The following is a 26893-nucleotide window of genomic DNA, read 5'->3' as shown; positions in this document are numbered from 1 at the left end:
CAGCTCACTGAAACAGTGCTGCCTATTGCAAAATTTGATCTTTTCATCAATAGGACGGTAAGTTTTGCAGCTAAAAATGCCTATTTTTTGAAAATTCAAAATGGCGGACCATAAATTAATGATGGAGGTAAGTATTTGTTAAAAAGGTAACATTTGTGAATGGACAGCGTGAATTCTGGAAATGAGCCACTAAAAATATTACACCGTGCACCTTTAAGGTTTTAAGCTTCAATTGCCCCTTTAGGAGACTTAGAAAATTCATGACGTTTAATGGGACACTCACCCAGTGGCAGAAAAATGGGGGGAAAAAAACGCTTATAATAGCTGACAAAACAACTTAAAGAAATGTTATTATGACAACGATGTGGTAACAGTGTAGAAACAACACTTTTTATAGTATTTTTTAATATGTTTCTAACTGTTTTAACATGTTCCAGGCGATTTTCATGGGGGCGTGACTTTGTGATGGTGCTGCCCCCTCTCGGGTGCCGCCCTGGCGGAAAGGTGACTGGTGATATAAAACAAAGAGGGACTGCAGTGGAATGCAGATGTGTGTTAATTTCCTATATGACAATTAATAGTATAATGCTATAACGTATTGGCTTATTGGCGAGACAGCAAATCCTTTCCTTGGGGGGATCAGATGTCACACGCCCCCCCTGTGATGCCTCCGCGCCGCCCCCAGGGGGGCTTACGCCCCACTTTGAGAAACACTGGCTTACAGTATCGTACTAAATTGAAGATTCCTAGCATTAGGAAATGACCGAGGTCGGATTCGAAGCTGGGTCCTAAGGGGCAATTTGCCTGTTGATCCATTTTGTCCTAAGCCCTTTTTGGGAAAGGGTGCAACCTGCATATTAAATCCTAAATATCTCAGCCACCGAATCATATACAAACATGAAATGAGTTGCATTTAAAAGCTAGGATCCTCATGTTGTCTTAGGATCAGTGTTAATTTCGTCAACCACGACGATGACGAAATTATTTCGTCAACGCCCCTTTTTCCCTTGACTATGACGAGACGATGACGCACTAAAAATTGCCTCAAGCAAATCAAAATATGACAAAAATAAAAAAATATTTTCGTCAAGGAGACTAAGACGACACGAAATTTACAAGCCATGGACGAATGGACATTAAAAAATATAATTATTTATAATTAAATTGTTATTTGTAATTGTACTAAGGGTCATTCCACGCCAAATCTCCGAATCATCCCGCACGACCATCTCAGATTTGGCAGAAAAAAATCGAGGAGGTTCACAAACGTTCCAATAGGAAAATTGCTAAATTATAGCTTTCAACTCCTCATAGTTTTGTCATTAAAAATGTTTTTGTCAGGTACCCCCCTGACTCGTTTGGAACAGACTTCTCAGAGAGCCCACTTTCAGATTGCCGTATCTAAACAATTGCTTTAAGTAGGTCCTTACAAATTTCAAGGGGTAACATTTGGAACATGTACTTGTGAAATGTGGAATCTCACACATCCTCTTGTCATTTACCACCGTTTTTTGGGGGCTTAAAGTTGCTTGAAAAATTCTCACCTTTGAATTTGTGGGCATCTTTGAAGGACTGTGGTAAGCGCAGTTTTAAAGACAGAGGTTTGATATGGACAATATATGTTCCCAACCATTCTGTGCATGTTGTGTTGAAAGACTGATCTTCTGCGATGAACAGTTTAGAAGATATGAAGTCTTTAAAATGGAAAAATTGAAACTTGGTGCCATCTTTGCCATGTTATTAAAAAAAATGTCACGACTCACCACCATATTATCAACAGTTTTGGAAAGATTAGATGTCTGTTCTTAACATATCCAAAAACTGTGATGGTATTCTGCCTCATTTGGTCACAATGTTTTTTCAAAAACCCACTGTTGTGTGACTTCGACTGCTCCTATGAAAACTTGATATTGGGGGGCAACTTTGCCATGCTATACCAAAACAATGACAGCAATCACCACAATGAACTGAACAGTTTTGGAAAGATAGGATGTCTGTTTGTAACATATCCAAAAACTGGGATGGTGTTCTGCATCAATGTCAACTCCTTGATTTTTTTCTGCCAAATCTGAGATGGTCGTGCGGGATGATTCGTAGGGGTGTGCAAAATAATCGTCATATCGATGCATCGCGATACTTACTCTCACGATACAATGCATCGAATCATGACAAGGTATCGTGATACTTATTTTCTCAATATACTGCATGGATTCATGACGATTGATTATTTGATAACAATAAAAATCGATTTGCCACGGGTTATTTTGTTCAGTAGAGAATAGGTAATATTTCTGTTGTGATGTAAGCTCTCTCCCAGATGATAGAATGCTTAAATAGAATGAACTGACTTGAGAAAGCTATACAGCAACTGACAAATAAGCTGTATTTTACACATTTACTGAAGTAAATATCGCAATGCATCACAGTAGTATATGAATCGCAATGCATCGTGATAGAATCGCATCGTGTCATGTGTATCGTGATGCGCATCGAATCGTGAACCCTTTGCCAATACCCACCCCTAATGATTCGGAGATTTGGCGTGGAATGACCCCTAAGTGTCTTGACCTTAATAGGTGATTGCGCGCTCACGCTGTGTTGCCTCGCTTGTCTCTGCTGGCAGCCAGTGCATGGCGCGGCTCAGTCAGTAGTTCTGTAGCCTAGTAGTTCAGTGAGTCCATTTAAATTGAGTTTAGGTCCTAAAACATTCCCAGAGAAAGAGAAAAAATAGCCGACGTTGAGGGAAGTGCTCATTTTCAAACATGTTCAACAACCCTCTTGTCCATGACGAAGACAATGTGTTTCTGCAGTAGGTAATGACAGTCGCACCAATCCTCCTCTGATACTGTCATTCTAAACCTCCTCGAGCTTCCACTATTCTCCTTTTCACTTAGGCTATAGCCCGCCCGGCGTTCGTTGTCTTTTCTTTGGTAATGTTTGCTATATTTGTTGTTTAACCATATAAGTAGGCAGTTCGCAAGCAAATCATGAAGGTCGGATTTGTGAATTTATTTAAATCAGTCACCGCGGGAGCGCGCGCCAGCAGGGGGAAAGTTGGCCTGTCTAAAGTAACAGAGGCACGGCTACTGTAGCCTAGTTTTGAAAAGAATCAATGGATGGGCGATCGCTAAGGAGTTTTAAACTGTTGAGATTTGAAACGTGTTCTCGTCGAGAGCAACGCTAAAAGACCCAAGGAAGTCGACAGCATTTCCATGCGTCTGCACTGCAGCGTCTTCCTAAGTTCCAAAAATTCTTTTCAGGTCATGCTTATCGAGCCTCGACACCCCCGACAAACAAAACAGCATTAGTGTTTAAATATTTGTATGTGCGTGTCCTTTCTATCGTCCAGTCTGCATACCCCTGCCTAACCATTTTTCCTCGGACTTTTGCAGGGCATACGAAGTGTGCTCGCACAATCTATTTAAGCCTATTCCACGCATGCCGCACGAGTCATTATCGTTATCTGCTCGCATTGCCAATTGAAAACAAAAACCGCTAACTTGCATAGTCTAACATCAGCAGTATTTTATCTGACTCGTGGTCATCGGGAAGCCACTATCAGGGAGACTTATTGAACTTCATGCAGACTTGGGATGTCTGGTCTTCCCACTGCCGGCAATCTGCAGGCTTTAAGTCACGCGGTCAGGTGAAGAAGAGCATGTAGCTTCCTCAGTGATCAAACTCAAAATCAAATATAATATGCAGCAGCTTCTAATACACGAGAGAGACAGAGAGAGAGAGAGAGAGAGAGAGAGAGAGAGAGAGAGAGAGAGAGAGAGAGAGAGAGAGAGCAGCCTGCACCTGGAAGTGTGTGTGAGTGTGTGTGTGTGTGTGTGTGTGTGTGTGTGTGTGTGATGTTCTTTTGCTCTATGATGTTGAAATGACTGATTTGGGTTTTGGTGGAAAATGACCAAGTAACAAGGTGAATATTTGCTGCAATAGGCTATATTAGTGATAGGCCTACTTTGTGAAATAACAATAGCCATTGTAGGTTATTTATTTTACACCACAATATTGACTAAAATGACTAAAATTTGAAATGTTGACTAAAATGACTAAAATGACTAAAATTTGACTATGACTAAAATTGATTTTCGTCATTTTGACTAAGACTAAGACTAAATTGGGAAGGCAATGACTAAAATATGACTAAGACTAAAATTGATTTTCGTCATTGTGACTAAGACTAAGACTAAATCAAAAAAAGCTGACGAAAAATTAACACTGCTTAGGATGCGTTCATTCAGGTCTAACTTTACCCACATTTTTAGTAAAAACAGCTCAAATATCAAGAACCTGAATGCAGCGTATATGTGTCTCCGGGGCACAATGGGTTAATGGAATTGCATTAGCGTTGTGCGCCACAGCACTTGAATTTGGTACATTAAATAAGAACTTAATTTTACCCGAATGAGGAATTTAACTCTGCCACCTTCATCTTCAGGGATTCCATCTCCCAGCATCCTCAGCTGTGCAGATATCTGCTCCAGTTTGTCGGTTACCTGTTTCTCCAGCAGTGGAAGGGACCTCTGATAGGGGAGCACAGAAAACCAGACAATGGTTTTGCTTTTTATCATCAAACAATGGAGTTGTGATGCAAGTACCATGATGATCATGATGTTGTCTGACAGAAACGTGTTCGTGTTGGCTGCTGACACAAATATATGGTTTGGTGACTTTGTAGAATTTACCTTGATAAAGTATTTTACTGTATGTTATAATTAGAGATGCACCGGATCCGGTTCCGGTTCCGGATCCGGCAGGATAATAGGGGTTTTCACAGGATCCGGGTCTGGCAGGATATTAAGCAGTGGATCCGGTATCCGGCATGTTACGTAAAAATCAGGGTCTGTTGCATCTCTAGCTTAGGCCTTTCAGTCAGTCTTTCACAACCCCGTCACTGCATGGAGTGAAAGCCCTTTGGAAGCGGCCGTTGCAGGCCGTGTGGCAATAAGCCAATGAGTCTAAAAAATAGTTTGAGCCAACGAGATAAAAAGGGCCCACGTGTGCGAGTAGACTATATGTTTCAAGCCTTTTGTAGGATCCGGTATCCGGTTCCGGATCCGGCAGGATCTTAAGCAGTGGATCCGGTATCCGGCAGGATCCTAAAAATCAGGATCCGGAGCATCTCTAGTTATAATGAAATTTACAAACGACTTGTGAATAACTCATGTAGTTGGGGCATTTACACATCAGCTGAAACTAATTTCACTGCAACTGAGAACACCAGATGTACTCACGCTGATGTGATACACCAGTTCCTTGGTTAATCTCTCCGACAGGTAGGAGATAGAGGCTTTCCTTTCATCCAGGAAAATGCTATGGATTAGAAATGGAAGGTGGGTTTGAGATTGTGTCAGTTTATCTGTTGCAATATACTGTACAATAGGGCTAACATTTTGTATATATTTAAATTTACCCACCGAAAGTGCTTGTGATTTGAGAAGAACTCCTTCTCTTTCTTAAGAGCTTTCTCCAGAGACATGTCGTCATTGATGTCTTGCTGACCACGACATCTCACCATCATGAATCCTTTCTCCAGCCTGATGACCTGGTTGTTGAGGGTGTTCACTACGCCCTCCTCTCCACCTCTGTCCACCAGGTCAGGTTTCGTCAGGATGCCTGCAGATCATACACTGTGAGTGCTGGGTCAACCTTGACCACTGTCAAAATAATACTGCACTGTTTCTGCATGTTGACTCCAACATAATGTCACGAATTTAGTCATGAGATGCCACATGTCACTGACTCTTAAAAGTGCTTATTTTACCACTCATAAAAGTGCTTGAGAATCCATTACATTTTCATGTACAAAAATAATCCAGGTGATCAAGAGGTCTATTACCATACTGTATGTGCATTTGTTTTATAGGCTTAATTGTAATTCAATTATTTCCTTACTGTACTCTTTCCCACCCGCTATAAATGACATTATCATTTCAATTAACTAAAAATGAAAAACTGGAATTGAATAGTATACTGCCCTACAATTTCAGAACGCAGTATAATTCCGTACTGGTAAACTGAGAAAAAAGGCTTTAAAGTTTCCTTTCTGGCCACGCAACTGTGTTGGAGGTAAAGTGGTGATGACACTTCCATATAATACTTTTTTTATGGTGGAAATTTATGCACGCAAGAAAAAAACACAAAAAACAACATTCTCATTACTTTTTAGCTGAAAAATCAATAAACTGCGTTCTGTTGTGGTATTAGGCTACTGTCTACACCAAAACCATGGTTTCAATGGAGAAGTGCAGTACTGTATTTTGCGTGATATACTGCGTTCTTGGCTAGTATGAAGTAGGCCTAACCTCTTACAGAAAAAAGCGCAGTATAATAGCTTTTTTATCGTTTTTTTTCTGAAACGCAGGGATTAAAGCAAAAAAAAGTCATCTGACTGAACTTTTTTACCGGTTAGGCACCCGATCGAGAATCACTCCGTAACCCAACGAAAACCAATGTAGCCAGGCTCTGCCCTCATAACAAAACATACACTGGTTTTATGCAAGGAATGCAGCACTAGGCATAGGCAAACAGGGCAGTCGCCTAGAGCAGAATAGGCCTATATCTTGAGGGCGCCAGTAATACCAAAAAGTGCCAAAAAATCTGAACTTCAACCAACATAAAACTTTACACTTCACATTAACAATGAATATTCATTATACACTCAGTAGGCCTATATACACACTCAGTATGAATGTACCTGTAGGTACTAGATCAGATGTGCTCAATCAGATGTAGGCCTACAATGCTATGTTTACAGATGCCAATTTCTAAATACAAAAAAACGGAAAGAGGGAAAGGGGGCAGGCCTAGGCCACCAGTTTGACTAGAACTGGCCGAGAATGGAGGGATAATGGATACTATATCAGACTGCAAACACTGAACTGCAATTTGGGGCATGTTTTGGTTATTTCCACTTATTTCTACCCATTGTTTATTAATTGTTCACAACATTATGCAGAATGGATTCACAATGAGTGTTGCTTCAAAGTGGTCTAGCTGATATCACATAATTTATTGACTTGGGGAATTGCAATGCTTGATACTGTGATCCCATTATGTTTTTTTGTAGTAGTAAGCTTAGTAGTAGTAGGCTATATTTTGTCTTTCACATCAGAATGGGCAAACACTGTTCTGGTGAAAGCACTGGTGCGCATTGCTTGCAGTTGTATTTCTGACATTAAAAAAACAATGCACTTAGCAGAGGGAGAAAACTAGNGGCTGGTATTTGTATGTTTTTCACTATTCATCCTGTTACAAATAACTTGTTGGCGTTTACAAACAGGGTGCGGTAGTCTACCTCTTGTGTTGTACCGTTTTGAAAACCTATGGCTACCGGTACTTTTTTTTTGCTTATCGATGTTGCGGTGCCAGGCACACGCTTACCATTGATTTAAAAACACGTCCCCGATTCCTACACGCACTCGTGTTCTCTCCTACAAGCAGACACGACGCAAGCAGACACGACGACACAGTCACAGCCATACGTCTATCGTTTAACAAAAGTAACAGTTTCCCAAGCTTGTCGCTCAACTTCTCGAATCAAGACAAATCACCCACCAATCAGTCCTGAGTGCGCAGATAACTGAACTCAAACGAAGCGTCCGAGAAGATGGGCACAGAGGTTGAGCCACTCAAAAACAAGCACACACACAACTGTTGCTGCACACTATTCCTGTTAGCAAAAATAGTATCACACAGTAGCCTACAACAAGCCTTGAAAGTGAAACAAACACAAAAACGGCATTTATTGACCATGAGTCCACCCATCAGAACACTGCTTCCCAGAACAAGACGTGGCATAACATGGCTCTGCCAGGGATAGCCTCCGTGACCCCTGTAAAATGCAACCCATTTTAACTTATTTCTTAAATATATATTGGCAACAACAAAGTTACTATGCTATGATTACAGATAAGACTGTAAATTGTCCGTTGTCAGAAAGACAACTAGAGCTAGTTACTACACGTAGCCAGTCAAACGCGCTAAACTTTGAGGATGAAACGCATGGTATTACGCATGGTATATCCTAGCTAGCTGCCAATGATAGCCATCCCATTGGGGCTATGAATAATGTTAGTAAAAGCCACAATGCTTAAAAGGAGAACCTTTCATGAAAAGGACATCATGCGCAGTCGAAGTAAACAATTCTTTTTTCTAACTATCTGCCACGGCAGGTGCAATGATAATGGAAACATGTGTCCTACCTTCTTCCAGCTATGCATTCCATGCATATGCATTATTAGCCCATATTGGGATATCAGTCCAACTTGTTTAATGATTGTCATTGCACTTTAAAGACATAGTATTACACTTATTTTCTTTTCTGCCAATAGCAACAATGTTGGCTATTTGTTTTTTTTGTTTTTTTTTATATCTCGCACTGCGCCACAACCGTTGACCGTTCGTGTACTTTTTTTTTTTTTTGAACACGGAAGAACGCAAAACTACTGAGTGAATCTGTTGTATGACACCACCGGTGGTGGAGTGTATAACTAAATTCGTACACCAAACACACCTCTCATCCCCTTCTCATGACCAGGAGTGCTGCAGTTTGAGTTCAGTTGGAAAGTAAAAATTGTAAATTAATTGACATGAATTATAAGGACGGAAATCCGTCCAAACGAAAATCCAGTTGACGGAAATCCGTCATAGCGACGGAAAACTTTAATCCCTGGAAACGGGAAAGTTGGACAAAAACAATTACAGTTTTTCTCGATTGCCTCCACACAAGTTCTGGTACTTCACACACAATTCTCGGAACATCTCACCCATTTCTCAACTCCCCTAACCAATGTCACTGAACACTAAACACAATTCCTACTTAACACTCAAATTCCAGATTTAAAACACACTCTTTTCACACCATTACACACAATTCTCTGGATTACACTCAATTTTCATAAAGAAAAACACTGGGTTTCTCATGGAACACACTGTCATTCACAACACTACAGTCAACTGCCATACTATGTTCACTTCCTCATCACATGGGCAAACTCTCTTCATACCGGTTTACAATCTGAAATCATCACCCCATAAGGACACACATTGCATTTGATAGTGATGAAAACATGAGTGGATGCAGTGTGATAACACATTTTTTTTCCGTTTTTGAACTCCAAAATCTGTTATACAAGAGATACTTTCATGTGGTTACCCAATATTTTACAATAAATTAGTGATTTTTTTTTAAATGTCAGAAAAATATGTAAAATATATATTTTTGCCACACATCTGTGTACTCAATGGAGGAGGCATGTCGCGATATTGCTGTTGATGCCTTCTCTGGGTGGATGCGCCATGCAAGACGGTATTTCCCTCGTTGCCTGGCCAGGGAAACTATTGCATGTGATGTGGATGAGGTCCTGTGGCCAGACCACAATAGAAGGCAGGATGAAGCAGAGAAGATGTGAGTGTGTGTTTTTTTTTTTCATAGCAATAGGCTATACAGTAATGTAATAGGTTTTTTGTACCGCCAAATAGGCAGTGGGGTTTATCTTTGTGTTGTTTTTGTGAAAAAGAAATAAAAAAATCTTTCTGTTTCTGTTTGTGTGTTGTGGGAATGAAGTTTTTCCAACTTATGTCACAGTATCCATGCAATCCAGAAAAAAAGCCCAAGTTACTGGGAGAAATTAGTTTTACCCTGTGCCCAACAGTGTTTTAATGGGTCTGCAAATGTGTATTGTAGTGACTGTCTGTGTGTGTCATTTGACGACAAAATTAGGTTTTTAGAAGAGAGTACATGGTTTTGAGACAAGACGTGCATTTTTCAGAGGTAGTGAAGAGTTTGGCCCGTTGTGTGTGAGGTTTGGAGATTTGTGTGTAGAGTTTTGAGAATTCGAGGGCCGATTCCGAAAATTGTGTGTAGGCAATCGAGAAAAACTGTAAACACAAGAAAAAGAGGGTATTTTAAAGGCGATTTCCGGTCTAAACTCATTTTCGACCAGTTTTAAGATACTGCGTTCTCAAATGGTAGGGCAGTATACTGCCGTGCAAAACAAGAACACAGTAACTCAAAATGGTCGAGAAAAAAAAAATATTTCGGAAATGGGCTCTACACTACCTAATTTGTCTTGTGTCAAAAAATGGTGGTTCAACACCGTCCCGTTTTAGAGAAAAATCATTTTGAAAGTGCAAAAATTACCCCAAAAAAGTTACTGCGGTGTTGTTGAGTTACTGCTGAGCTTTCCAATGGGAATTGGTTTGGGAGCAGACAGTAATGCTAGCCAAGAACGCAGTAACTCCTGCAGTAACTCCATTTTGTGGCAGTAATACCAGCCAAGAACGCAGTAACTCTGTTTTTTGTGGCAAAAAGACACATAAATGTTGGTTTTTCGGGAGGTTTTTTGTGTGCATTTGATTTCTATCCTAAAAAAGCATTACCAGGAAGTGTCACCACCACTTTACCGACAACACAGTTGTCGCGCCATATAGGAAACTTTGAAGCCTTTTTTCTCAGTTTGCAGTTGCAGAGTTACTGCGTTCTTAAATTGTAGGGCAGTATAGCCATTACATGGAAGAACATAAGCTATAACAGAGACTTAGAACAATATTTCGTAACGCTTTACTTTACAGTACAGTAGGCTAATTACTGTAGGCCTATACTTTTTGTATAGGAACAGGGCAACAGAGAGAAGTTACATGGTATCTGACAGGTAAAAGGGGGTATTTACAAAGTAAATACCATGTAGGCCTAATACACATGTCTCAAGAATTATTATGAAACTCCTCCGTATTTTCTAACCATCTAATCATCTAACTTCTCTCTGCTACCCGTTGTTACCCGATTAGGCTAATGGTATTTACTTTGTAATTAGGCCTACCCCCTTTTTACCCGTTACCTACCGTGTAACAGTACTTCCACAAACTATACGGAAATTAAGTAGCCTATGGTAACTGTACCGTAAAGTAAAGCATTAGGCCTACTCAAAATGGCTAATGTGAACAAACTATGCATGTGTAAAAGAGATAGGCTACCATGTGTCTGATGGTATGACAAAAGCCCTCAGTGGAGGTATAAATTTGGATCACAGTGAACATAAATGTGTCTTATAAATTATAATGTTTCATTAATCAGCACAATTCGATCATATGTGGAACAAGCTATCCCTTGTCACCAGCGTGAGATTTCTGTCACCATCGTTAAAGAGTGTTTCCAAGTTTTAAGTGAATATGCTTACAAAATGAAGGCCTATCTCCAATATGGTTAAGTTATTAAACTAATTTGCATTTAATACAAAAATATAAGTAAAAAATATATGAATTAATATAAATGTATTTTACTTTTAATTATGTCTGACAGTGATGACAACAAAAAACAAAAGTAAAAAGTAAGCAAAAAGAAAGAGCCAGAAAAAAAACTATTTTATGAAAAAAGTTAAATATGGGGAGTTTGTTCCAATAAATTGTTGCACAGGCAAGACCTTTGTCTGTGATAATAGGCTACAATTCTATATTTTGAATTTAAACTTTTTTCCCTTTCCGAATTAAAACCCGTTTTAGCCACATTCTTTAGCCACAACTCAAAGAACAGTTATGTGTGACAAAGCAAAACAAATTCATATTTATACTTCCCTCCTGAGTATATAAAATGAGTAAAAACGACATTACCCAGCGTCCTTTGTCCATCAGGATCCACCTTCCTAGCCATCCTGAGAGCCTCAGTGGTGGCGATGTCAACATTTGCAGGTATCACAACCAAGTTGATGGTCTCTTGCTTTTTCATGTATTTCTCTATTAGTTTCTTAATCTAAAACAAATGTGTATGAGGGCTGTGTCAGTAGAAGAGGAATTTTCACAACAACAACAACTAGCGGTTTGTTTGGCTAGCAGTTTGTTTGGTCATCACAATATGTCCCCACCCCCCCATATATGTTTAAATGATGAATCTGTTCCCTCTGACCTTTTCTTCAATATCATCAGACTGGTCGACTGTGGCGACTCTAGCGATGCCTGGTAGATCAATGAGAGTCAGATCAGGGACATTGGTGGCATTGATCTCCAGGTGGATTCTCTTGTCACTGATGTCTCTGCCCTCACCTGCAAGATGATTCTGGGCTGGAGGGGAAAAGATCATGATAAAAAATATATATAATAAAATATTCAAACTTCAAAAGAATTCAAGTCAATACATTTAAATCAAATCAATTTTAGAAATCTAGCGTCAGCGTCAGTTCTCGCCAGGTCATGGTAGTCAAGAGCTTGCTGCTCATCATTTGTCCTCGCTCCTCATTGATCAGTTTCAAATTTGGCACCTTTTAAAATATCTCTGTTTTGTTCCCAACTCTCGGCTATTCACTTCTTCTCAACCCACCACCTCCCCAGCTCCACCTTGTCATGTATGATGTAGCATGGGTGCTCATGGAAAACCAGGGGACTTCTCTGAGCAGAGCCATACCGCCAAATCTAATTCATAACTATTCAATAAAGAAATTGCATTCAGAGTTTCTTGTCTTGTGTTTTTTATTGACTATAATGGACCTGACAGAACTGAGGTTTCTTAACTTTTACCAAAGATTAATAAGAAAGTTGTAGTCTGTCACCTCAGGGGAAAATGGTGGATGTTTATATTCTAAAATAAATGAAAACCCCCTGAGAAACTTACCAGGTAACCCTACTGCAGTAGAATGAATGTATTCTTACTAGGCATCCACTAATGCAGGGTGCGATTTGTTGGGGGGATGGGGGGAATTATCCCCCCTTCTTGTATTGATATTTCCATTTTTCCTACATGATTTTAGTAGTGGCTGTATGTAACTTCATTGATAATGCTTAAAATCTGAAACATATCTTCCCTTCTGGTTCTTCAACAAATCCTGCAATAATGTATATACCGTACCATGTCAACTCAACGTCTTAACTTACGAAATTGAGTTGAAATTACTCAAGTCGCTGGAATTGTCATTTTTATGGTTGGTGTGCTCAAAAATTTGTGTAAACTGAAAAATTTCAAGTTGTCATTTCTAAACCTTATCTGTAACCCAGTACTGCAAAATAGTAGAAGGAAACAGTGACCTCTCATGACTGCATCTCCAACCTCTTCTGGTTTTCGGAGTTCCACTGGATTTTTTGAGTGTCCCTCGTATGAAAGCAGCCCAGACCAAGCAGTGCCATGGCTAACTCTCTTCAACTCCAGCACCAGTGGACAGCGTGTCACAATACCTGGAAATGAGAAAAGTTAAACATTAAAGTATCTTTTATTCACAAAGGCAAGAATAAATGTGTATATCATCTGCAGTTCCCCACATATTCAGTCATGGGTAAGCGGTTAGGGCGTCAGACTTGTAGCCCGAAGGTTGTCAGTTCGACTCCGGACCCGCCAGGTTGGTGGGGGGAGTAATTAACCAGTGCTCTCCCCTATCCTCCTCCATGACTGAGGTACCCTGAGCATGGTACCGCCCCGCCACATTGCTCCCTTTCGGGTGTTATTGGAGGCTGCCCCGTGCACGGGTGAGGCATAAATGCAATTTTGTTGTGTGCTGTGGAGTGCTGTGTGAGTGCTGAGTTTCTCTGTTAGGCTTTCACTTAAAAAAAAAAATCCATGTTGCTGATTATGTCCTCACTTGTGTAATACTTTGGGTAAAAGTGTCTGTTAACTAAATTGTCAACAAGGCTAAATTTTCAACAAAGCAAAAGCAATGTATTGCAGATACATACTGCCTCGACCCGCAAAGACCATTTCTAATGTGCGAGAACATGGATTTGAAAAACAGTTCTATAAAATGACTACACTCTGGTAGCCTGATAAACCAGCCTAAATGTATTGGATGTCTTAATTTAGTCTGGCTCCGATGAATGGATAAAACGGAACATTGTTGATGAGCACAACCCGTTGTCTTTCAAACCATGTCTGTGCTAATAGGCCAACGCTCTGACCAATCAGCGCAACTGATTGTGACGTAGTAAGCGCGACAGAATCTGTGGTGGAGGGAGGGGACTGTAAACAAGGGAAGTGGTGAAGCTGTGAGCAGGACAGTGGATAACTTTAACGTTTTGAGATGGAGTCGGACTTTATGTCGCTTTTGCCAAAAAGACATGAGAGTTGCCGGTGTACTACAACACTATACAAAACTGTTCCAAAGTTCAACTTCAGCTTTGTCGGTTTCAGCGAACGTCTCGCATGCATCGAGGAAGCCCACGGTGTTAAACATACTTGAAAGAGATCTTCCTGTATTTATAGGCCGTCAGGTCACCTCAATTTTCGTTCATTCTCGCTCCACAGCATCCGAACACGATGCCCATAAGATGATGATGAACTGACCAAAGCTATTGTAGCGCGAGTCTGGGGGGTTACTTCAGTTGTGTACGCATGTTCTGTGATTCTGTTCTATGGTTTGGTGGGTGCGATCGGCACTGTTGGGGTTCGAATAAGGGGAGCGGGGAGTTCTCTCTGTTTACTGTGAGAGATCTACGTAGCAGCTGTGCTACAGTTGGGTTACTGGTAAGCAGTGTACTTGTTCATTATTTTTATGTGGCGTGGCTGTGGCCAACTGTCTCCATTAAACGGACACTTCTGTCTACATCCTGAGTGTTCCCTGGCTACCAAACGCTACACTATGTTTCACTTCAGAGAGGTTCGGATCGTGAAAACATCCACGGGTATTAGACGTTTACAGAAGAATATTTTCCTTAGCTGAATGAGGAGATACGATACACCACGTGACCGCGCTAAACCAATCACGTTGCCGATTTGGACAGCTATCAATCCTCTTGCGTTCCACAAATTGTACTAAAATAAGGTTTTTAAAATATATATCTCTCTAAGGAAGACAGATTGATTCTTAACAGTTAAGAATGACCGTGATTAATTTCTATCTTGAAGAACAATAATGCATGAGGGTGCCAAAGGCAAAGACATTAGCCCAAATAGAAATAGGCCTACAATATCAATAATATCCAAGATCATCAATAATGATCGTTCATATAGGCTATACAATGTGGTCCAACTGTTAAACTGTGCTTCAAAAGGCAATGCAAGTTACCTTTCATGATATATACATTTAAAAAAAATAAAAAATTAATGGAAACAATTCCAATTTTCAGTGATATTCATTCATGCATTTAAAGTGGGATAAATGGATCCTAACATTATCAAACACAAGCAGGTAATTGGAGTGCTTCTGGGTCTTCACCTTTTTTCCTTGGTGCTCATCAGTGTAGGGGCTGTCAAACTTGGTCCAGGAAGACAGATGCTGAGGCATTGTAGCCAAATAAAAAAGGAAAAAAAAAAATGCAACCTTGAGTGCCTCGGCATCCGTCTTCCTGGATTCCTAACAGTGCTTCATTTATAACAAAACAATAATGCAAGTGGTGGTAGATCCCTTTTTTAATCAATAATGGAAGCCATTATAATTATCAATATAATGAATATGCAGTTATTCATGTGGTAATTTATCCATTACTAGATACACAACACATACAAACAGTCATAAGTATATGCTTCAATAGACTGGCCTAACTCCATGGTTGTACCTAAACAGGAGGACTAGGGCATCGGTCTACAACCCCTTGGTGGCAAGGAAGATGGAGGCAAGGCAAACAATTACAGGCTGCCCTTTTAATGTATGCCATTGAAATGTTGACAAAATTATCCACTGTTGGCTCCTTAGTGGCACCTAGAATCCAGCTGACTAAATTATTAAGTACAAGAGGAACAGTTGTTTGTACTTTACTGAGCGTCTGTAGTCTTCTGCAGTGGGAGGCCATGGGAACAACGTTGTCCTTTTTCAGTGTTACTATCTGTCTGGCTCATTTTGCTGGACTGTCACAATCTGTTTCCACACCTAAGGGTAACATGTCGAAGACCATATCTGTTGACAAAGTCTGAGCAGCAAACAACAATTCAGGCATTCAGTATTACAAGTGGTGGGGGTGAATAACACAAGATGCCGGCGGTCATGTTGGAGTCTCCTCTTCAATGTATCCTGTCAATAACAACAAATCAAACAGAAAAATTCATGAGTCATGAATACCGGCAAAGGGGGGCTTGATATTGTAGTTTGTTAACATGGTGGGCAGTGTGGCATAATGATTATTGAGGTGGTCTTAAGAGCAGACTAGGGTTGCTGACTCAAATCTCTGACCACTGCATACACCTCCATCCATGCCTAAAGTGCCCTTGAGCAAGGCATATATCCCAACATTGCTTTAAGGAAGGTAAACTATACTCTTTAAATTACTGTAAGCATTACTGTAGCATCACACTGCCATAAGACTTCTGCCTTCCTACTACAAAATAATACAGGTGACAAGATGAATGGTCACACACATGTATGAAATTTGCCTTTATTTCGACAAATAATAAATTGCCTTGCAAACACCTGTAGCTTGAAACAGACAACAACTCCACTTGACTGAACCAGGCCAATATGTATTCCTCAATTTGTCTCATTACTTAGAAAATAATATATTATAAAGTACATGTGTGTTGGGCACACCCTTGTATGTGTATTTGTGTGAAGTTAAGATATGACTTACTGTTGATTCTCTGCTCTGGCAGGATCCCTCAAAACCTGGTATTCCGTGGGTAGCAACTTTTGGGTAACTGCACCTCGAGATCCACACAGTCAATGTCCTTGATATGAAGGTCCTGTGTAGGTCCTTTACTTCAGGAGCTTGCGCAAAAGAAAAAAAAAGAATGTAGCTGGCAGACAAACAGTAGCCTATATTTTCGCTGGTGAACTGGTACAGTTGCATATTGTTAAGATCAAGCACACAGACATGATCCTCATTAACATTCACACTACCTATTACAATCAGTGTGTTAACTTGTGACAACAGATTGTAGGCCTAATAGACTGCTGGATATTGTTAACACAGACCCCCTCAATAACTCAGATGGGGTGGGGAACAGTCCTTAACTCAAACACAACATTTGGCTATGATAAAGTACAACCAAGACATCTTTCCACAGATGATAGAACTAGCTTACCCGTCTGTGTGTCTTTGATGAAACCTTTTTGTCTGTCAGATGTGTTCTCCTAGCTTGCCAAAAAAATACCTGAAGGCCTTCCCTTTGTCACGTTTCCCCCTGTGGAAAATCAGTACGTTATTCTTCAATCACAAAGCAATTCAAAGTCCATATAAACTAGCTTCTTAGTGTTATTTCCACATCAACGGAACAATTAATTCAACATAATTGAGCAAGTGCGTTGTGAGAGATCATCGTGGGGCTCGATTGACTGGGGATGGTTTCTCGGAATGCTCACCGCACTGAAGTGTTTGAGAATACAATCACGCACAAGAATGAGTCTCAGAAGTGTTTTCGTTGGTTTACTCGGTGTATTAACTGTCTGAATACACGGTATCAGTGTGATTCTAGTGTAGATCACTCCACCGGTATGGCACTATTAGCTCCATAACATCGATGTTATTTTAGTGCGACGCGATGCTGGTCTCGTCGAAGTGCACTGTACTAATTTCCAAAGTGTAACATTTAACCTCCAGCCGCCGTACACAGCCGTTTATCTGTCATCCCCAGTCAATCAGCCCCACGTTCATCTCACACAACGTCCATGTAAACTTCAATCTTGCGGCCACATACTTTGTTTAGATAGTCAACATTTAAGACTGTAAACTGAGATTAAAAAGGGAGACGTCCGGGGCGACAGTCCATCTGTTATAATGGCAACAGGGTGAAGCGTTTACCAAATCATTACCGTCATCTTTTAGGAATATACTTTACACACACCCTGACGTTGTTAAGAGCATGCCACTTACCATTATATGAGGTGAACCTCGTCCACTCCGAGGACCTTGTCTTGGAAGACAACACGTCGCGTTCAGCAAAAGCCATGCTCCGAAGACCAACTGGCACTGACGACACATTTTTATGTTTGCTGGGTTATCGACGCCCAGTTGCATGGCAGTGAGTCCAAAATTGCTCGCCTCCTTCGCCTGGTCTACCATTAGGGCTAACAAGGGCGAGACGACTACCGGTACTACCATCGGGTTTTCAAAGAGCCCCATCACTTTTGCCATAGCCTGTCGGTAACACGGCGAAAACGGCCTTCTTAAAAATGAATGAACGTAGAGCCTCCTCTTGCTCACGTTTTAACGAAAACCCCAAGTCTTTCCAAAACTGATGCCAATGCAGAATCAAACGAGCGCTGTTCCATTGCCGCCGCCATGTTGTGCTTTCTCCAGCGCCCAGCGTCTCACTGCTATGTCGTCACTCCCTCAAAACCCCGCCCCAGAACCCTCTGCCCCGCCCGCGTTGATTCAAAACACATCTCTGCGTTGTGATTGGTTTAGTTGCCATCTTGCCAGATTCAGGGCAAGATTCAAAATGAATAGTTGTTCGATACCAGACCCACCCGCAGCTGAAAAATTTTCAGCGTCCAGCAGGTGGCGCTGGTTTACCAGGCTAACACTCTGGAACATATTCTCTTATTCTAGTGATGTCACCATTGAATCTGGTAGCTGGTATCATAGTATTCAAAGGCATGTAGGTAGAATTTACGTTGCCAGATTTAGAGAAGGGCTGGAAAAACAGATCAAAGGTAGAATTATTTAATATTTATTATTTAACTGAAGGAAGTTGTGGAATGAGATAATTTCCAGGAAAGGTGCCATATTGCATGAAGAATCTAAACCGCCACGCCCCTTTAGAAGATTAATGGAGGAAAACCGGTTCTACAAAGATGGCATCACACTGTAACAGATATCAATGGCAAAAATGAAACTTACAACCCAGGAAACAACAATGAATCACATGACAGAATGATTTGAGCTCCATGGATGAAAGCCAACAGTCAGGTGCAGCTCAGGGGCTGACATGCAATGTATACAGTAATTGGTAGGGCATGGGGATGGCAGTGGGGTGGGTGTGCTCTGACAGCCGAGAGCTTGTAATAAGTCAAAAAGTAATATCTCATTACGAAGTTAACATCTTATTAACCAACTTGACATGTTGTATATTACTTTAACCACAGATTCATCCCAATATACCAAGATCTTTAGTTTGTCTTTGGCCTTGGTACACACTACACAGTACAGTATAATCCCAGTCCGTGCACGGAATGTTCCAATGAAGACAAAACAAGCTCCAATTATAGCAATTATATCATTTTGTTCACAAATCTTAACCTAAGCCTTAAACCACTTGTTAAGAGGCGATTTGCCAAGGCAATTTCAATGGAGGTATTTAAGTATGTAGAAAAAGTGAATTAAAACCAGCAGAGGGGATAATATCCACCCGCACCCCCTTTACAAATCACACCCTGCTTAATCATTAGAAGTGGATTATACAACTTGCCTAACCGTTAACGCAAATTGCAAAACCATCTGTTGGAAGACAGGAGAGGATTTACAGTATATGTTGCTCTATTCATGATAATGTTTCAAAATATGTAAGACAAAGGCTACTACTTAAGAGTCTGAGACCAATGTAAAAAGATCAATGGAGCACAATGAGCTGTTGTGTTGGGGTTCATGACGTCAATGTGGTCTTACCTGTGCCCCTGGGCAGTGCCACCCCAGAGAGGGCTTCCAGCACTGAGCTCTTCCCTGAGCTCTGGTCGCCTATGACAGCGATGGCAGGCAGAGCCAGGTCCTGCTCCACTCCCAGAGACCTCAGGGAGTCCACCAGGTCAATGCAAGGCCGCACCTGCTCCTCATAGTGCTGGGACAGACAGCTGCTATCCCCCATTTTTACCGCTGACTTGGATGTCAATAACAATGTTCTTTAAATCCCTGAAAATAAATAGGGCCTACCCCATATCAAAATGGTAAAAATTTGAAATTTAAACTGACAACCTCTTTCGTTCACATTCATGCATTTCACTGAGAGTGTCATTCTAAATATGCTTGTGGCTGATTATCAAACGTTAAACTAGCCATATTGAGATGGTATATAGGCCTACCTGGAAGACAAAAACCTTAGGCCTACAGGTTGGTGTAACGAGCTGGCATGATTTACAAAGGCTGTAGTAGGCCTATGTCACGTGAAAAATGGCACTTTTCTGAAGAGATAGCTCGTTTAGAGACTAATTCAGAATGAACCCACTTTAATTCTGAATAAAGCTTGATTCCGCTTTGAAAACGTAACACTTCACAATTCGGAATGAAATGAAAGATGCAATTACACTCGACGGAACTATTTAGCCTAATTCGGAAATTATTAGTGCGGAATTAAAACCATAACGTAGATAGAATGCACCACTTACTCGATGTGTTCTGTCGTCTGCTGTGTGACTGCTGTGATTTCTTTCACACTTCAAGGGAAACAAAACTGATTATGCAAGAGGTAGGCTAGTTGTTCTTCCTTGTGGCACCCAACCACACACCCATTTAGGCGAATTCGAGACGAATGAATTGCTGAGAGGGGACCATTCGAACAAAACGTTGGACCATTCGTAGAAGGCATGGGGCGTTTCGTGCAGTACCTGCGGATCTTTCGTAGAAGACCTAAGGACGTTACGTTCAACCCATGCAGACCTTTCGTGTAACTGGGCAGACGTTTAGTGTAGTCTGCCTATTTTATTAGCCTATTATTTTTTATATTTTATCAAACTTGTGTGCCTACCACCACAATGCAATGAAAACAAAAATCGAACCATGTAGAAAGTGTGTGCGTGCGTCTCTATTTTTAAAAATTTTTTTTTTAATTTTAGTTCAGGCTGCTTTTTTATCATTAGGCCTATTTTATAGCCTATTTTATAAATATACTATATCGTAACGGACTGCCTCTGCCTCCTCCGGAGTGAGATAGCAGCGTTACCCCCTGTGCACTACATGTGCAGCCTATAAAATGGGGTTAATTTCAAATGGCGGGTGAGACTGTCAGGAAGCAAGCCGAGAGAGCAAGAGAGAGGGAACCATGAAGTGTGCCGAGAAGATCACCATTCGCAAGAATCGCTAAAGCCAGACATTGATGTGAGCTGTTCCAAATTGAGACCAAGCGCACAAGTCTGCAAACAAGGATTTTGCAAAAATGCACTACTAAAAATAAGAAAAGATATTCGTTGTGATAATCTGAGTTATTTCTAATGTGTTGATCACTGATTTGTATTCATTTTGGAAAGGTAACGGCAATCTTATTGCTGCCTTACTGGCGCCCATCTCATAACTTAAAACTACAGTCGGTTGCACCGCTACAATATCAACGAAATGTTTTAAAATGTAGGCCTACAACAGTAATGTAAAGGTAAGAGATAATTTATTGTCCACACGTGACTATAAGAAAATATTTTCCTATGGGCGAATAACACCCCCGATGCCGAAGGCGGAGTGCTGTTATTCCGCTTGGAAGGAAATATATTTTCCGTAGTCACGTGTGGACAATACATTATCCCGCTTATCCCGCCTTTACCAACATTAGAAAGCATACAAAGTTAACCAGTAGTTTATAGTAACAGGTTTATTGCCATTTTATAGCGTGCACAAAGAAAGATAGTTCGTGGAACGCTCATAATTTAAAAAGAAAGAAAGGAGTCGCACACTGGAGCTGAATGCAGAATCAAAAACTACTGTAACTGTAAACAAAGCCGAAAAAAGTAAATAAAACCGACAGACAGGGGACAAACATTTCGGGTCTAGCCCATCATCTTCCTTTTCTTCCTTTTCATTATACTGCTCTTGGAATTACGCACCGAGCGATACGCTTAGGATATGACATTGGCCGGACGCCACCCCACCATTACGCTCATAACAAGTAACAGAGTTTGGCTACTTTCTAACGTGTTACAGCCACATTGCGCTTCAAACTGTTTGCAGGCTGCCTCGTTCACTGCGCGATATCTACTAAACTCGGGTTCATAACAGGGTCATTTCTATCTGATCGGCGACAGTATTCCAGATAAAAGTATAGACAACCCAAGCACTGATGTGCGCCCTGACCATCATCATTAGCCTATCATCCTGCTACAGTCTGAACACTGTGCGCCGAATGGTTGGCTGGAGGAGGCAACGCTAGCCTAAAGAGCAGGCTACTTCACCCTTAAGGAAACTATCAACGGACTCCTCACTTGTTAAAACAATACTAGTGTTAATGAAAGATGTCACGACAGCGGCCGGCGGACAGTGACAGTTTGCTTTCTTGAAATAACAACACTTGGACAATAGTGTAGACTTGTGCGCTAAGCGCTGGGGTGGGGCAGGGGCTGCTGAACTGTCTACAAGCTGTCGTGCCGGGACGTAGGCAGTAGGTATCCATTGCGTGCGGCCGGCCGCTTTGGGAACTGTAGGTAAGTTGCATTTGGGTAGGCTATTGTGTGTTATAGTTGAATTAAGTAATCGACGAGCCAACGTCCGGCAGCAGTGACTGAGTGTGTAACTTAACTTAACTTTTGTAGGCTACTATCGTCCGAGTGTCTCCAGATTGTGATTCATTTATTCAAAGACGATAGCAGTTTACAGACGCTGCTGGCTGCATGGATATTGTGGGGTTTTTCCCTCCTAATTGTATTTTATGAAATTGTAAAAATAAAACTACCATAACCTTTACTCCTGTTGTCTGTCGTTCCTGAATCGTGGTCTATTTCACCTCTTACAATAGTGTCCAGTCCAGTGAATGATCCTGCATCCATGGCTAATTGGATAAAGCATACTAAGTGGACATGAAAGAAATGCGAAATTAAAACAACAGCGTGTCAATGCAAGCACTTTATTTATTTTTCCGGGGGCATGATTTTGTTGACAAGTACTTTTTTAACGACTTTAATGAAGATGTCGTGTAGACTGTTTGACGGCCCCTTCCATAGGACAGCATCCATCCATCTCTTCCTCATCTTTACGCGCAACGGTAATAATAACCATTACTTCTCTTGTAGACGTTGCGCGTAATATTTTATTCATTATGGACTTATTTCAAGCAGCATTCAACTGTCCACTCTGCGTGGCTTTGTTGAAAGGGTTGCCTTTGGGTGGATGACTTCCCCTGAACACGGCAGGTCATTTGCATGACAAGACTTCATGCCCATTAGCGAATACTTTAACCCTTCAGGGGTGCCCTGGAAACGGCTGATAAATAAATTATGTAGAATGATATAATAGATATTTGACTAAATTGATAAGTTAATGCTGGTCAGTGGAATATTTCATCTGCTATCTACGCACAATAGCCTAAAGTAAATATAGGTAGCCCCAGTCAGCTGCAACTTCGAACCTAGGTCGTGTGACGTCTCCAAATGTGTTACTTTTCTAAGCTTGTGTGTTATCGGATGCGATGCCATGTTACGGCTTGTTGGTTTGGGGTGCCTTAATTTTTCATTAATTGAAAGGGTGTCTTGCCTAAAAAAAAGGTTGAGAAACACTGCAGGAAACAGTCTCTGCAACAGGGACAATGACAAAAGGGATGAATTGCTTGAGGAAATCAAAAGGGACAGAGCGAAGTTATGACAACAAATTGACGTGCACCATTATGCAAGGCTACATGTAGTTATGATGGGTTAACCACTCAGTTACCGTTGTAATATGTATGATAAAGATGACTTCAGCGCAGGATATCAGAAATAAACAAGACAGCGCAGATGGCTTTTAATTTTTAATATGGCCACATTATGCGTCAATACACCAATGCGTATTAGGCTATTTATCATGAAACCTCAAATCGGAAGTAGCCTTGTACCCAGCACTTTTCAAACCTTACTCGGGTTTATGGTAATTGTCCGGGCCAGCACTTTTGAAATCAAACGGACGCCTTGCCTGCATGACATGTCATTTGCATGATAAGAGCACGGACGATCATGGACATGCGATGGTAGCCTACACACATAGCCACACACGCACACAACACGGTTCAGTTCAACGTTTATTGTCCAGCAAGCGAGCAGCGCAGTACCAACTGATTTGCTCTGGAATCTCGAAGTTAAAACCGAATTTTCTTGCTTAAAAGTGTTGCAAGAACATTGAACTCATTTAGTAGGCCTATCATTGTGCCAAGCGTGTCGCAATATTGTACTGTGGATGTGTGTTGGGGAGGGCATTAACATTAGGCCTATGACAAAACATTATCGGGTAGGATTGAGGATAAATCTTACACGTTTCCTTATTAATGGAAAATTAATTCCATGCTAATTCCAAGTATTCAAGAACCTAAACAATATGCAATTGCTCCACAGTTCAAGGGTTAGGCTATGGATATTGACACCTTTCCTCCGCGATCGCGGATAGCCCCCACCTTTGCGCTTCTCATCTGGCTGTCACGATATGGAACGGGAAGAGACAGTTCAAGACAAGCGGCATGACTGCAATTGTCAATACAGTAGCCTAAAAAACTGTTAACTGTTCAGCGGTGTGTAGTCAAATTATCACAGCGGTGGTAGAGGCTTTTATGAAGACCTGGAGGGCAAAAACCAACAGACACAATTGCTGAGTGTGTATGCAGTATTTGTAACGAATGATTCTCCTGCCAGGATAGCGTTGGACTACAGAATAACCCATTTACATGTTGAATGTTGAGAGGATGCATTTTGAAAAGTCGAAGACCTATTCACGAGGATATAATAGCTACCTTTCCTTGTCAATGTTCCATGCACTACAAAATATTCCAGAACCTCATCTGTGATAGGCTAAACACAATTTATCCAACAAGCTTGTGGATAATATTGCCACCTTTCCCCTCTCCTGCGGTAGCCAGTTGCCTTCTCAGAAGAAGCAATCTGAATCGGAAAGAGAGAGCACTGTTCAAGACCCGCGGCAAGACTGCAATTGTCATCTGGTTCGTGGTGTCAACCTTCAGCCAAAACGACGACAGACCCTTTTTTTTATAAGATAGACCTACCTTATTCGCAGCAGCCAAAATCAGTCAGACAATAAGTGCTTAACGAGTGTGCAGGGTAGCGAATGCTCTTCTATCAGGGTAAAGTTTGCAATTGGAGAGGGGTGATTGAAGGGCTAAATTAAGTCCGAAGTCAAAATGATAAAAAAATGCGGTCGATTTATTTACAATACCCTACATGACAGAAAGAAAACGTGTAGGGGGTCAACTGAAAATACCCATAAACTGAGGACTATAGGCAACGTCAAAGTAAAATACAAACACGACATCAAACAAAGCTTTTTTTTAATGCGGTACACTTCAAACTTCACAAAACCCACTGGTTAACAGCAGGTTTTACGCACACATTTCGAAGCGGTTAATCACAGATGCTGCTCTCTTCCTTGCTCTCCCTTGCACCCCAACGTACACTGGGTTTAATACACCCTGCAATACTGGCAAACTATTATTCAATTACCATTGCATTTGTTCATGCAAAGACCTTTACGCGGCGGAGAGAGAACGCGCTCCTGTGCAGTGTTAACGTAGCGATTTAACCTCTCTCTCTCTCTCTCTCTCTCTCTCTCTCTCTCTCTCTCTCTCTCTCTCTCTCTCTCTCTCTCTCTCTACTGTAGCCATGGGCTTAACACAGGTGCATGGGTTCTGTAATGTTTTCAACACTGTTAGGACCTATATTGTTTTCTGGCTCATGCGCGAACTATTTGTTGTCATTCAGAATCAGAAACATCAAAGTGTCGGGAGACAGCTTTCTCTTGTTGCTGGTGCTTCGCATCTAAAAAGTTAACGGAAAGTCAGAAAACTCGCTGCATGACAATGTGCTCAATGGTCAATAGCCTACTTCTAGATGCACTATAGTCTACAGCCTAGACGCGCGCTGCTCTGATTCAAAGCGAGCACAAGGGTCAATAGCCTACTTCTTGACACATTAAACCGCCCTGCTTTGATTCAAAGCGAGCAGGCTGTGCTTGGTCCCGCCTCTCTGCCCGCAGATGGGAGTAAAGTAACGGCGTAAAAGTGAAAAAAAAAGCTTCTCAAATATTGTCTAGATAATTGTCAAAAAATGTAAGGGCGTAAACGTAAATTGTCAAAAAATGTAACGACGTGAAAAAAAAAGCTTCTCAAATATTGTCTAGATATTTTGTCAAAAAATGTAAGGGCGTAAACATAAATTGTCAAAAAATGTAAGGACGGAAACGTTAAAAAACAACAACATAGCCCTACCAGTTAAAATGAGTAAGTACATTTTATTTATAGATTTACATGTTTAAATCAACAAAAAACAAAACTTAACAGCTGATTTACATATTTAAATAAACAAAACCCTTAAAATGAGCATTAAAAAAGCTGATTTACATTTCTAATATAGGCAGGCTGAAGAAAACCCGTTAAAATGAGCATTAAAAAAGCTGATTTACATTTCTAATATAGGCAGACTGAAGGGACCTTTAGTTGAAACCTAAGGATCTTTAGTTCAATTTTAAGGACCTTTCGTTGGCTTTTGCGGTAGACGGACCATCCTCGACTAAAGATCCCCAGCCTTATACTAATGGTCCAACGTTTTGTTCGAATGGTCCCCTCTCACCAATTAATTCGACGAAAAGACCTGATACGATTTAGGCTACGGATAAGGAAAGATAACATCAATGCGCACACACAGTTTCAGTTTGAATCATTGCGCATCCATTAGCAAACATCCCAAGTCTCCCTGAAGTTCAGGAAGTTAAGGGAGTCTCCTTGATATTGACAGTGGATCCCCGATGCCCGCGAGTGAAACAAAATATCCCCGATTTGAGACAATGTTATAGCGAGGTTTTTTTTTCAGTTGGCAATACGGGACGGAGAAATAGATTGCGTAAGCACACTTCATATACAATACATATATACAATACATTTTCCAGCATCATCTTCCATGTTTGTCTAAATAAGTCTGGGGGTGTGACAAGAGGAAAACAGTGGTTTTGGCACCTACCAGATGTTGAAAAGTGAGGAAAATATCAAAATAGAACGGTGTTTTTTTCAGAGCTGGTTTTATGCTGAAGATAACATAAGTGAAATGGCCAGAAGTGGCCAGAATTATGTATAGGCCTACCGATAGGCCTACCTAGGCATACATTTCAAAAAATTCTGGCCATTAACAGTAAAAGTACAAATTTTCCAAGAATAGCCCTT

General features: G+C 40.9%; 1 protein-coding gene and 1 long non-coding RNA gene across 3 annotated transcripts in view; both read right to left on the bottom strand.

Moving 5' to 3' along the window:
- Nucleotides 1–20285, bottom strand: part of LOC134460946 (interferon-induced GTP-binding protein Mx-like) — a 28340-nt gene extending 8055 nt beyond the window's left edge. Inside the window, exons 1-8 of one of the 2 annotated variants that reach the window (XM_063213595.1) lie at nt 20172–20285; nt 19459–19698; nt 13021–13167; nt 11909–12063; nt 11617–11755; nt 5424–5622; nt 5241–5319; nt 4407–4529 (exon numbers count right to left, since the gene is read on the bottom strand). In XM_063213595.1, the coding sequence (XP_063069665.1) occupies nt 4407–4529; nt 5241–5319; nt 5424–5622; nt 11617–11755; nt 11909–12063; nt 13021–13167; nt 19459–19654 (1038 nt within the window). In that variant the 5' untranslated portion in view covers nt 19655–19698; nt 20172–20285. Of the gene's footprint in view, nt 1–4406; nt 4530–5240; nt 5320–5423; nt 5623–11616; nt 11756–11908; nt 12064–13020; nt 13168–19458; nt 19716–20171 lie in introns of both variants that reach the window. The other variant, XM_063213594.1, reaches the window with a different exon arrangement.
- Nucleotides 14730–19420, bottom strand: LOC134460947 (uncharacterized). The gene is made up of 3 exons (XR_010037192.1): nt 16937–19420; nt 16483–16619; nt 14730–15929 (listed from the first exon to the last, which is right to left on the bottom strand). It is a non-coding gene; the product is annotated as an uncharacterized LOC134460947 (long non-coding RNA).
- Nucleotides 20286–26893: the final 6608 nt, after the last annotated feature.

This window comes from Engraulis encrasicolus, chromosome 13, assembly GCF_034702125.1.
Source record: "Engraulis encrasicolus isolate BLACKSEA-1 chromosome 13, IST_EnEncr_1.0, whole genome shotgun sequence".
Classification (NCBI taxonomy): domain Eukaryota; kingdom Metazoa; phylum Chordata; class Actinopteri; order Clupeiformes; family Engraulidae; genus Engraulis; species Engraulis encrasicolus.
This window is presented reverse-complemented; position numbering and strand designations above follow the sequence as displayed.